At 37.9% G+C, this 13,767-nt stretch overlaps 1 protein-coding gene across 1 annotated transcript in view; it reads right to left on the bottom strand.

Moving 5' to 3' along the window:
- Positions 1-44: 44 nt before the first annotated feature.
- Positions 45-13,767, bottom strand: part of RASEF (RAS and EF-hand domain containing) — a 23,510-nt gene continuing 9,787 nt past the window's right edge. The window contains exons 8-16 of the mRNA XM_042877472.1: positions 13,393-13,484; positions 9,759-9,990; positions 8,046-8,183; positions 7,742-7,889; positions 6,728-6,809; positions 5,070-5,184; positions 4,074-4,193; positions 2,196-2,272; positions 45-168 (exon numbers count right to left, since the gene is read on the bottom strand). Coding sequence (XP_042733406.1) covers positions 60-168; positions 2,196-2,272; positions 4,074-4,193; positions 5,070-5,184; positions 6,728-6,809; positions 7,742-7,889; positions 8,046-8,183; positions 9,759-9,990; positions 13,393-13,484 — 1,113 coding nt within the window. The 3' untranslated portion in view covers positions 45-59. The remainder of the gene's footprint in view (positions 169-2,195; positions 2,273-4,073; positions 4,194-5,069; positions 5,185-6,727; positions 6,810-7,741; positions 7,890-8,045; positions 8,184-9,758; positions 9,991-13,392; positions 13,485-13,767) is intronic.

A 13,767-nucleotide genomic window follows, 5' to 3' on the forward strand; every position in this document is an offset into this window, starting at 1 on the left:
TTTTTTTTTTTTTTTTTTTTAATATACAAATTTCTTATGCCAGGAAAAGTGTCTGTGACTTAAACATTGCAGCAGTTTTTCATAAGTGCTGATTTTTTGACAGGCGTCCCAGCCAGGTTAGTTACCGACCTCGTATCATCTTGATTATCACTTCGTTTTCTCACTTCACTGTGAAAAAAAGAGAAAAAAAACAGCCACACAATAAAAATGCAGTTAATTAATGTACTCTTATTCAAGTCCAAGTTTACTATTTTGTTTCTTTCAGTATATCTTACACAATTCAACATCACCTAACTCCCAGGAAAATATTATTGCAATTTTTAGTCCACAGAATCAACATGTCTTCTAAGATTTCATTCAGGAAATTGAATCAATATTTCCATACAAATCACTGTACATATGGTTTCTGATATGTAAGAACTCCACAATGTTCTTTTTTCCCTTTTATTTTCTATTGCTCATTTTTCTTTAATGTTTTTGCTTCAGTATATTACTATAAAAGGTTACATTCAAAGCTGAAAATAAAAAAAAAAAAAAAAAAAAAAAGAAAAAAACTAAACAACTGCAATTTCAAGTATGATTTCATCCTCAGAGGAAAAACACAAACTGAATATCTTGTACACAGACTTAAAAGTTGTGTACGTATGAGAAATTCTGTATCTTTACAGGGCCACTGTGATGAGGCCTCCTAGAAACTCAAAAGCAAGTTCTAGAATTTCTTGCTAACATGTATATGTATATGCATTATATATATATGTACATATACATATATTTAAGTTCTCCTTGTATCAGTAGAATAAATTCATGAAGGTGGGAGAATTTTAAATTCAGAGCATCATATTATTCAACAAAACAAATAATAGGAGAAACGAATCCTACAAAGAAGTAACAGGTTAGTCTGGAGGACTATCTGCTCTAATGATATGTTTTTTAAGAATTTTTTTTTACTTCAAAATGAAATGTTTCAAAGTATAAGTATTACTAAATTCAAGAAATTGCAGCCAACCATTCCAGACTAAGAGTTTAGGTGATCTCCAAAGCATTTAAGGAACTATGAACCTACCAAAGAAAAAAAAAAATTGGAGGTTCTGAAAAGAAATGCTGCAACTGCCAAAACATTTTTATCCTTGAGGCAGTTAAACAAATATATCATGTTTAAATATTAGAGAGAATTTTCCAACTGTAATTAAAATTATGTAACTGTTAAGTATGCTCTCTAATTTATTAAGTCACAGGTTCCTGGAAATTAGTCATTTAAATCAGCAATTAATCTTGACATTAACAGAAAAACAAAACACCTGTGCTCATGCAGCATCTCCAGTTGAGTTGTTTTCTTGAAATACATGTGTTCTTGAAGACCAAACGTGAAGCAGCAATTATGCTCTCCAAAAAGCCAGTACTTTTATTCAGGCCATGTTTTAACACTGAATAAATAAATACTGACCAAATGTCATAATGTTTGATGAGTAAGAATGAGCACATGAGTAAGTCAAGCATGAGCATGAGTAAGTCAAAAAACAAAATGAATATAGTCAAAATTGTAGCCTTGATTTCGATGACTAAAACTGAGAAATCTGAGCTTGAGGATTTCTTACTGCCAGCCTTTCAAAACACTGTAGCACAGAACAGTTTGGAAAAGTTGTAAAAGTGTAATGTTTGATTCACATTCTTCACAGAAATACCACATTGCTAAATGGATGTAATGCAGAGTTCTGTCTTTTAAATAATTTAGAGAAAGTGACATCAAGAAAATATGTGAGATTAGAATGATCAGGAATAAAACTGAACATGTGTTAATAGATATGACAGAATTAAGAGTTACTTATATGCATAATTATAAGTATTAGAAATTGATCTATGTATGTGAAAGAATTAAGAAAGTAAATCCATCTACCATTAAACGTATTATTCATTCACCAAGTTTTAAAATTGTTAGATCCATAACTAAGTTCTAATTCAAATATCGATAAATAAGACAACTATGTAACATTTGTAAGCAAAACCACTGACTACACTGAGAATAAAACCTGCTTTGCACGTCTCTATAGAATCAACATAGCATTCCTTTTCTAATTTAATTTGTTGAACTTGATGTTGGGACAATTTTAAATATGTACATGCATGTCTTTATACGTAAATTTATATATAATATCTATTTTATAAAATATATTGAAAACAGAAACATTACTACTTACCGAGCAAGATGAAGAACTGCTTCTACAATATTAGATCCATCTTTAGCACTTGTTTCACAGAATAGAGCATTGTAAGTCTGTGAGAGAAAAATAAGATGTTAAGCCAACTCATCTGAAATCGATCTGATTTGGATATTTATATTTAAATGAACAATATTTCCTTTGGTATTCCTCATTCTCCAATATATTCACCTCAGTACAGAAGAAACAAATTGCTTTTTAAATGCAATTTTTGCTGTAACAGCAATATTTAGTTATATTAATACATAATTAGTAACTTATTTTATATTTAGTATATTCTGAATTAGCAAACTGAGTTAAAAACATATAATAAGCTCAATGTCTAAATTCAATCTTTTTGTCCAGAAGACTCCAAAATAGAAAGAGTTGCTAGGACAGGGTACTGAATTCAGCCCCGTTACCCACTCATAATCTGCATCATTCCAGTATTCTAGCTCAACCTACAGCTTAACCAGAAACATGATTCCGTAATTATCAACCATAATTATCAGCCATGCTACCTGTCCTACAATAAATTGTACGAGCAATTTAGAAGAACAGCAAGATGGCGAAGAGTCTAGAGAAGAACTATTTGAAGTGGCTGAGGTCCTTGCGTGTGTGTTCAGCCCAGAGCAGGGCAGGCTGAGGGGAGGCCTGAACGTAGCTGCAGCTCTTCACAGGGAGAGGAGAGGAAGCATTGAGCTCTGCTCTGTGTGACACAGACAGAATCCAAGGGAATGGCATGGAACTACATCACATGAAGTTCATATTGGTGTATTTGGTCTGGATGAGACGGAGTTAACCTTCCGCACAGCAGCCCACACTGCATTGTGCTCTAAATTTGTAGCAAGAAGAGTGTTGATATCACACCAATGTTTTATTATTGCTGAACAACACTGGCACAGCATTAAGACTATCTCCAAATTACTCCAAGCAAAACCATTAAGTTGAGGACAGCTGATCCAAACAAAGTAGAAGAATATGTCATACCATACCATATGTCATCCTCAGCAATAAAATGAGGAAAAGGGGGGAAAAAAGAAGGGCAGGTCAGAGGGGACTTCTTCTTATGAAAAAAATCAGTTCTCCTAAAAAACTGCTATTTATATGGAGGCCCTGCTTCCCAAGACATGGTCAGAAACTGCTTACTAATGGGAAATACAGAAGAAGTGTGCTCACTCTCAGTCTCTGCTTCTGCATGGCTTTTGCAAGGTTGATTTTTTTCCTTATTTTCCCTTTAGTTAAATTATCCTTATCTCAAGACATAAGCCTTCTTTTTCCATCATATTTGCTCCTTCCCACTTCCTTCAAGAGTAATTGTGAATTCAGCTGTCCATCTGGATGAAACCACAGCAATTGGAAAAGATTCCCGTTTACAGTGGTCATGGCACCAATCCTCCCAGAATTCTAGAAAAATTTGGACAATGCTCTCAGAAATACAGTTTGAATTTTGGATGATTAGATGTGGAGGCAGGAGACGGATTTGATAATCCTTGTGGGTCCTTAGAACTCAACATATTATATGATTCTAAGCGAGGTTAAGATTCTCATCTGCCTACTAATGTGCTTCATTTCAGTGGCAAAATTCTATTTGGAGGTTAAAAAACTTTGTCTCCTGGTCCATTCACCTTAGAAACATGAAGGCTGAGAAGAATATCCCAGAAAATAAAAAAGTTCAGCTTAGCTGCACTGAGCCAAAATTTAGCTCAGCAAGCACCATCAGAAGAAAAGAAGCTTTCATGAAAATTGTTCATGAATCCTAATAACTAGATCTGAACAAGTGACCAGTAAAGGACTTTTGTTTACAAGTTATTCACAGAGTTTCAAGATTAAGTTATAAAAACCATTTTATACTGAAAAGATAGTCATTGTTCTTACCATAGCCAGCTTTTCTCCATAGCTTATAGGTACACATTTTTGCCCTTGTTCTGTAACCGCTTGGCGAAGATCTGCTTTGTTTCCTACCATCATAATTGGAATATTCTCATGAGTTGCATCCTGTAAAGAAATTTCTTTTCCTTATTGCTAAAATTCTCAGAATAAAAAAAGTTAGCTAGCATCATGTCATAGTGACTTCCTTCCCACAAAAATTCCTATGTGCTACCAAAAAACACATCATTTTATGTTACATAACTGTTCAGAGAGAGTACATACTTCAAGAAGCCAGTTTAAACATCAGCCTGCAGAGATATGCATCCATACTCATAAATTCTGTTACACAACCATGAATTTAATGTTCTAGCAGAAATAGTTATCATATCTAAATGCTTTATGATAAAACTACTGTGGGAAGAGAGATCAACTTCTATTTTACAATTAAAAAAAAAAAAAATGCCTTAAGAAGAGGAATTTTGCTTACATTTTCCCTCCAATTAAACAACTGTGGCACAATAGAAAAATTCTTTTCATCAAATACAAATTTGTATTAAAATAAGCAAGTAGTAGCAGATAAAAATACTGAAAATTTCAGCTGGAGAATAGCTAGTTTAAAGAATTTAATATACTGATTTAAAATGCAGGAGCTCCAAGGAATAGTCAAGCCATCCACAGGAAGGTATCTGAAATGGGCTCTCATGTTTCTTCCAAAAGGAAGTGAATGGGAACAGTGATGATCTTTCATATTAAAACTGCTTTCATTTTACACTAAGCATATCAGAATATACTATATATTAAAATTTAGTTTGCACTTACACAGGAGACTGCAGTTTGGCTAATTCCTGAGTTACACAAGTTTTACCTATTAAACAAAACAATCTAAAAGGTCTCTGGAATTCTAAAGCAAAGAATAAAATTTCCATACCTTCTTTTTTCAGACAGTCAGACATTAGAGCAATGAAACATAGTTTTAAAGTTGCAGATATTTAAGATACTTACCCCAATCATATCAACCCATTCTCGCACATTAAGAAAGCTTTTTTCACATGTTACATCATATAAGAGTAAGACACCATCTGCTCTTCTGAAGTACGATTTAGCAATACTTCGGAATCTTTCAAGGGAAAAGAAAGACTTGTGTAAGGCTAAGGAGTTACACTGCAGAGTGTAGCAGAGTGGATTACTCTGCTACATTTGAAAAAAATATGAAGCAGTAAACTTCCAGGAATTAACTCCAGGAATTAATTCAACAGTTATAATCATCTTTTAACATAGGAGAGTCTACTTAGCAACTGTACAACAACTAGGTAATTACATTACACATTAAAATATTCTTCACAGATTTATTACGTGGGAGGAGAATAAATGTGTCTCCAACTTCCTATGTCTCATAAGCACTCTTTTAGGTAAAAGTAAATATACACAGACCAGTACAGAGCTTTGCCACTGAACAGATAAAAATGATGTGGATTTGTCCTGTTCAGTATCTTACTGATGACCTGGGTGAGGGCACTGAGTGCACCCTCAAAAAGTTTGCAGATGACATCAAGTCAGCAGGAAGTACTGATCTGCCTCAGGCAGGAAGGCCCTAATGAGGGATCTGAACAGGTTGGATTGCTGGGCTGAGGCCAGCGAAATAAAGCTCAACAAGATCAAGTGCAGGTCCTGCACTTAGCCACAACAACCCCAAGCAATGCTACAGGCTTGGGGAAGAGTGGCTGGAAGACAGTGTAGAGGAAATGGATCTAGGGGTATTGGTTGATGCTCAGCTGAACATGAGCCAGCAGTGTGTCTAAGTGGCCAAGAAGGCCAATGGCATCCTGGCTTCTATCAGAAAGAGCATCCCTCTGAACTCAGCACTGCTGAGGTCGCACTTCAAGTACTGCGTTCAGTTTTGGGCCTCTCACTACAGGAAAGACACTGAGACCCTGGAGCATGTTCAGAGGGCAGTGACACCAGAGAAGAGTCTGGAGCACAAGCCTGACGTGAAGCAGCTCGAGGAGATGGGATTATCTCATCTGCAGAAGAGGAGACTCAGGGGTGACCTTATTGCCCTCTACAACTACCTGAAGGGAGGTTGTAGTGAGGTGGGAGTTGGCCTCTTCTCCCATGTAACTAGCAATAGGACTAGAGGGAATGGACTCAAGTTACACCAGAGGTAGTTCAGGTGGGATATTAAGAAGTACTTCTTCTCTGAGAGTGGTCAGGCACTCCCAGGGCTGCCCAGGAGGTGGTGGAGTCACTGATCCAGGAGGTTTCCAAGAAATATTTAGATGTTGCACTGAGGGACATGGTTTAGTGGAAAATATTGGTGATATGTAGACAGTAGGACTCGATGATCAGAGAGGTCTTTTCTAACCTTGGTGATTCTATGATTCTATGACTTCCAAAATCTTAGATTAAACTTGTAATGAGCCCTAGATGTCAATAAAGTAATGGCTCTACAAGTAAGTGATATAAGATTTCGTGAAAATTCTACGTAGAAAATTGAAGAACTTTAGTTGCATACTTAGTAATCTCAAATATAAACCATCAGACAGGCAGATCTGTAAGAACAAACATAGGAACAAGATAAAAATCTAGATGAAAAAAATCCAAATTTAACTTAGAAAAAAACAGAAACACTGAAATGACTTAAGTTGCAGGCAGTCACCAACCTCTCCTGCCCAGCTGTGTCCCATAATTGTAGCACTGTAGGTTCTCCATCAACAATTAACCTTTTCATTTGAAAATCGACACCTGAAAAGCATAATTTATATAGTCTGAGAAAAAACATCAACAACCTTAAAAAAATCCACAGAAAGTTATGCTGCATATAAGAGCATATAGCAGCTATCTCAAACTACGTGGCTTGTACTAGATCGACAGATCCACTCATATAGCGCTGAACTGCAATAATCCCCTGAATATAGAAATACATATTTAATTTGTCTTTAGAAAAACATTTAAAGGAATATTAGAACCAGATATTTTCCCAGAAACATTGATACAAATTTAGCATTATGATCAACAAACAAGTTCCATCTGTGCTTCATTTTGCAAAATTCTCCTATAAGTGAAAATATTTTATAAGACAGACTTTATTTCAAATCCCAACAAAGGGAAAAATAAATTATAACAAAAATATAACAAAAATCCTAAGTTTGAGTCAGTAAAACAAATACACAACTATGACTAGATTAGAAAGCAGAATTCAGTCTTTGGAAACAGTAAGTCAAGTTTGTCATCTGGCAGCTAGAAAAATATACACAATAAGCCAGTCAGAAATCCCTCCAGCTTCAATGACATTTTGAAGAAATGGAGATAAAGAACAATACAAGATCAAAGAATATTGTGCAAGACTAAAGAATGAGAAGACCAGATGCCCACAAATACTGTGAAAAAGCCTGGACATAAATTCTAAGTTCATTACATTGAAACTCCCTTTATTGGTACTTTGATTTGTTCAGCAATAGACTTTGGGCTTCACAAAGAATGACTAGATCAGAGTTCTATCCCATTATCCACTCCAAATACCAGTTTGTCAGTTCTATGCTTTAATTCTCATCATCTGAAGACTGCTGGTATACTTAGATAAAACCCAGCAATCATAGGAGGTAATCTTTTCATCCACTACCTTTGTATAACAATAGTAATATTCAATTAGTATTTAAGAAGAACAACAACAGTACCAAGGGTTGCACTGGTATTGCCTCTAAATTCATTCTTGCAAAGTCTCATAAGGAAACTAGATTTTCCCACTGCTGCATCTCCAGCAAGAACAATCTTGTAAGCCTTCTCTGAACTTGGATATTTTGGAGTACATTCTGTTGCATCTGACTGAAAAAAAAAAAAAAAAAAAAAAAAAAAAAGGAAAAGAAAAAAAAAAAACAAACACCTGATTAATCTCATATAAAACTAAAATACAGTTCATTTTTTGTTTGCTTGGTTTTTTTTGTTTTGTTGTTTTGTTTTTTTTCCTAGAGAACTGGTTACCTGAGGAGTCAGAGCAGATATGTATTTCCTTGTTGAAGCAACTGAGCTGCTTCGACTTACTGGTCTTGAGGATTTCCAGTCTAATATTGTACTGCTGTTATCAGGACTGTACGTTTCTTCATCCCTGATCTCAGGAACCTGAAAGTATAAGTCAACATGTTAAGTTCAGTGCAAAAATACGCTTTCTGCTTGCAATGATACAGCTAAAACTGATTGAAACCTTTTTTTTAGCAGTTTGGATTAAATAACAAACCTAATTCAACTGTGCAATTCCGGCTGAAACTTTGATTTTTCTCTTCTTCCTTGTGAGAATTTAAACAGCTGTCTTAAGTCACATACTCTCTAAACCGAATAAATAACACTAATAACTACTTCAACAGCAAGTTCAAAGGACAACTCATATAGAGGATGCATTTCAGTATTCTTCTACATGTTCCTTTTTGCACCGTGAAGACACTAGCAAATTCTGAACATGAAGTTCTTGGTTCCACAAACTTCTCTGGCCTTCCACTATGGAGTGATGGCATTGATGGACAAAGGAAAGGCAACTGATGTAGACTGCCTGAACTTATGCAAGACCTTTGACACAGTCTTACATGAAGTCGTGTCTTTAGATTGGAGAGAGATGGATTTGAAGGGTGGACTACTAAGCGGATAAAGAATTGGCTGGATGCTTGTAGGCAGAGTTGTTATCAATTTCTCTATATCCAGTTGGAAAACCAGTCACGAGCAGCACCCCTCAGGGTTCTGTCTTGGGACCAGTGCTTTTCAAGATTTTTATCAATGACTTAGACCGTGAGATTGTGTATCCTCAGTAATTTTGCTGATGACACTGAGTGGTGCAGCAAATACAACAGAAGACAGGGATGCCATTCAGAGGAATGTAGACAGGCTTGAAGAGTGGGATCACGAGAATTTAATGATGTTCAATAAAGCCAAGTGCAAGAATTGGGGCAATCTTAGATACAAGTACAGACTGGGAGATGAACTCCTTGATAGCAGCCCTGCCAAGGACTTCAGGGTTCTGGTAGATGAAAAATTTTAAATGTGCAAGCAGGGTGCACTTGCAGCCTGGGAGGCCAATGGTATCCTGAGCTGCATCAAAAGAAGGGTGGCCAGCAGGGAGAGGGAGGTGATTGTCTATCTCTGTTCTGCCCTTGTGAGGCCCCATCTGGAACACTGTGCCTGGGGTCCCCAGCACAGGAAGGATGTGGAGCTGTTGGAGAGGGTCAAGAGGAAGGCCACAAAGATAATTAGAGGACTGGTGCGCCTCTGCTATGAAAGGTTGAGGGAACCAGGATTGTTTCACTTGGACAAGACTCCAGGAAGATCTCACTGAGATTGCTCAGTTCTTGAAAGAAGCTTAGAAACAGGAGGGGGATTAGCCTTTCACACAGGTATATAGTGATAGGACAAGGGGAAGGAATTTAACCTGAAAAAGGGGAAGTTTAGGTTAGATGTTAGAAGAAATCCTTCACTTGGAGAAAAGGTGTGAAGCACTGGAACAGCCTGCCCAAAAAAGTTCTGAATGACCCTACCCTGGAGGTGTTCAAGGCCACTCTTGATGAAAAAAAGGCAATAATTTCAAAGCTTATTAAACAAACAAAAAAAACCCACATATAACCCACATACTCTGTTCTATATGGTCAATCGGCAAATATCCATCTCATTCTTGCCTCCAAGCTGCTTCCTAGTGAGGCAGTTAATACTTACATCTGTATCAGAAGCATCACCGCCATAGTTTTCTTGCATACACTGTGGTCTTTGAGAAATTCTTTGATGCCTGTATTCCACCTCTGAATCATACTCGTTTGAATCTCTCAGGGTGGACAAACCACTGTCAAAACAGCTCTCAGGTAAGCTGTCAACTTCACAGTTTATTCTTTGCATTGGGTCACAAAGGGCTAAAGAATCATAATCTTCATCCACACAAGATGGAGATGACCTACAAAGCAAACATTGCAAAATAAAAACAACAGAACAAATAAATTTTCTTTCACAATTATTTTGGTTTTGCTTGTTTTTGTTTTGTTTTGTTTTGTTTTGTTTTCCAACAAAATATTCACCTACCTGCTAGCCTATAGCAAATCAGTGAAATACAAATGAAGGGTGCATGCTATAAGCTTGTTAGACATTCACTGAAATAAAAGCCTTTATTAGTGAATTTTCAGCCTCCCTGAAGCAGGGATTCATTACTAGGATCTTCATATGCACTTCAAGCAAGTTAGATCTAGGTGCATTGCACAGCTAAAGAAGAAAAAAGGTACTTACTAATGTAAATCACTTATAAGATGTTTGAATACAAATCAATATTTCAAAATGATAATCTGCTATCAGGTGACAATCTATTGAAAACTAGCAGATTTTGAGACGCGTCTCTTTTTGTCTTTTGACACTACTAAATCATTTCTAATAACATGCCTAATCATAGCCATTAAGTTTTATTCCTACCACATAAACTCTCTTCTAAAGTAGCCTGGAAGGACACTACTAAACTAAGTGAGAGGTCTTGAGGAAGAACGAGGATGGGGGTAGGGAAGAAGGAGTTCTAGAGAGCAGCAGGGGCCCAGGGACTCTCTGGCGAATGGTGACTCTTCAATGTCGAGATGGAAATCGAGAACGCCTGCTGCGCTGCCAATGGATATAGCGATGTCTTCAGACAAGCATAATGCTTGCTCGGGCCTTATGGAGCTGGATCTATCAGTTCATCCTCTGGAGGTAGGTCCACGTCTATGGGCTTAACAGCACTTTCTGGTGGGTCTACTTCCATTGGCTCAGGCTCGCTGCTGCTCTCTAGAAGACAAAGTTCCCACAGTGGGAGGGAAGGGTCTATCTAAGGAGCTCCTAATCTCAAGCCTGTGCTTCCTCACCACAAGTTTTTCAGCAAGTGGTGTTCTGTTGTCAGGGTCCCTGTATTTATAGCGATTGGCAGGCCATGGCAATGGCATCTGTCCCATGACAACCAGAACTAGGCTGTATTGGGTGAGGAGAGGCTATGGCCTGAGAGTTGCCCCGCTTGTCACCAATGGGATTATAAAGGGCTCCATTTTAAGGCCAGTTCTCTTTAATGTTGATTCCAATAAAAATATGGAAGTTGTAATAAGTAGATTTGTGGATGGTGCTAAGCTGGTAGGAGCACTGAATTCCTTGGGGGTAGAAAGGCCTTGCAGGAAGATCTGGACAAATTTGAGGGTGGTGACTCTCGGCATGAGAAAGAGCAAGTGTTGGGCATCTAGAATGGGGCAGCCCTGGCTCTATGTGCAGACTGTGGAGTGAGGGGCTAGAGAACAGCACTGAAAAAAGGAATTATTGTGTTCTGGTTGGTTGCAACTTGAATGTGAGCCAACAGTGAGCCCTCGTAGCCAGATCTGCACATCAGGACCAAATGCGCCGGGTGAGGAAAGTGGTTGCCCCATTCTGCTCTGTGCTGTGTAGCCTCACAAGCTGGATGCAGCTTTGGGTGCCACAACACAAGATGCTATTAGAGAGGGTCCAAAGGAGGGCCACAGAAATGCAGAAGAGTCTGATGGCACAGCGTGTGAGGAGCTGTGTACTTTGGTTGCCGAGGAAGGGAGGAAATTCCTATTTCATATTGGTTTAAGTTAGCATCATATCATTTGGACTGGATGATCACCAGAGGCCCCTTTTAACCCCTACAGTTCTGTGATTCCATGATTCTGAGCAGCTGAGGTCTCTGGGTGTGCTCAGCCCAGAGCAGAGGAGCTGAGGGAAGGCCTGATGGCAGCTGAAGCTCCTCACAGGGAGCGGAGGGGCAGCGCTGAGCTCTGCTGATGGAGCCGATGGAGATGCGTGAGGGGAGGGCAGCTGGGGGTTAGGAACAAGTTCTGCGGAACGGAAGTGGGCATGGAACAGCCTGCCCAGGGTAGTGGGCATGGCCCAGAGCTGTCACATGTGAAAGATTATTGGTGTTTGAATAGTCCTCTGTGGAGCCTGGGGTTGGAATTGATGGATCCCTTCCAACTTGGATATTCTGTGATTGTATATTCTAAACATCCAGAGAGATTTTAGTTAATTTTTCCCCAACTTCAGAGAATTATTCAATCTAATATACAACTTTGATATGATTGCATCTCTCAAAGTTTCTCAACAGAGGGAAACAGGTATTATCCGCATTTAGCAAAAGGAATCAATTTGTTACAAGCAAAATTTTATAGCCTGCAAACACACAGAGACAGTAGAATAGCACTTCTGAACAAATGTGCATATTATTACTGCAAAGCAGAAGCCAACTTAATCCCTACTAAAGATTTTTGTCTCACTGGAAAAACATAAAATACAGGCTACTATCAGTGTAGGGTTTGAAGTAACACAAAAAGAATAAGGTAAAAGAATTTATGAATTGAATATGGACACAAATTCTTAATGGCATTTCCAGTTATTTCAAATAACAAAAATGAAATAAAAATTTCACAAAATAGCATGATCTAAAGCACTCGAAGTTGAATCCAGAGCTCTGTGATATATCAGAGAGAGCCTCTACAATGACCTGAATATGATCTCATCAAAGAATGGCAACAAAGCTAGTGAAGCACTTGGAGAAAGTGCCCTGCAAGGAGCGACTGAAGAAACTGGGGCTATTTAGTCTGGGGAAAAGGAGGCTGAGGGGAGACCCTATTGTTCTCTTCAAACACCTGAATGGTGATTGCAGTGAGAGCAGGGTTGGTCTCCTCCCACTAGTGACAGGTGACAGGACAAAGGGAAAAGGCCTCCCATTGCACAAGGGAAGGTTTAGGTTGGATATCAGGAAGAACTTCTTTACAGAAAGGGTTGTTAAGCACTGGAACAGGCTCCCCAGAGAGATGGTTGAGTCACCAGCCTTGGATGTATTTTAAAATTTTCTGGCTATGGTGCTCAGGAACATGATTTAGTTAGATGATTTGTTAGAGGTAGGGTAGTTTGGTTAGGCTGCGGTTAGACTTGATGATCTTGAAGGTCTTTTCCAACCTGAGCGATTCTATGATTCTATGATTCAAGGACTTTCATTCAATAGGTGTGAACCCAAAGATGCTCTGACCAGTAGCAATATTTGTTACATATGTAACAGAGGAAGGAGGGGACATTTAGACTTAAACTAAAAACATCAACAGGTTGTCTGAATTCTCCATTCACCACTCACCATTACCACTGAATAAAATTTTCCTGAACTTGCTGATGTCATTGAAAACATTGCTGTTGAATTCACCACACTATGGATCTTGTGCTATTGCTACGTATTTCTTCTAAATCAGGAAGAATTATTTTCTCTTTTGTTTAACAGTATTTGATCTTCTAAGACATTTGTGATGACCTAGTCTTTTTAAACTTAGTAGAAGCAAATCTGGCTTACCTGTCATAACGCGGGTTCAGAGGAGACTGTCCACCACTACATTTGGGACTGCTTCTAGAAATAGTACTTCCCGGTGAGGTATTTGCTAACCGCTGCAATAGATAAATAATAAATGCATGACAAGTTTTATGAACATAATAGAAACATCAAATTCATCATGATTAAAGTGTTTATCAACAAAATGACTACTGTACATTTTCATGTATATCCACTTATTTTTAAATAAGCTTCATTCTTTAAACAGGACTAGATGTCCAAAGGCTACTACATGCACCACTTAGATTCCATTGTTGCCTTAATGTTGGACGCTGGACTTGCTGGCCTCATTCAACCATCCAAAAAAAAAAAAAAAAAAAAAAAAAAAAAAAAAAAAAA

The sequence above is a fragment of the Lagopus leucura genome, unplaced genomic scaffold (genome assembly GCF_019238085.1).
Source record: "Lagopus leucura isolate 7727_CA_CO unplaced genomic scaffold, USGS_WTPT01 Super-Scaffold_100018, whole genome shotgun sequence".
NCBI classification, from domain to species: Eukaryota; Metazoa; Chordata; class Aves; order Galliformes; family Phasianidae; genus Lagopus; species Lagopus leucura.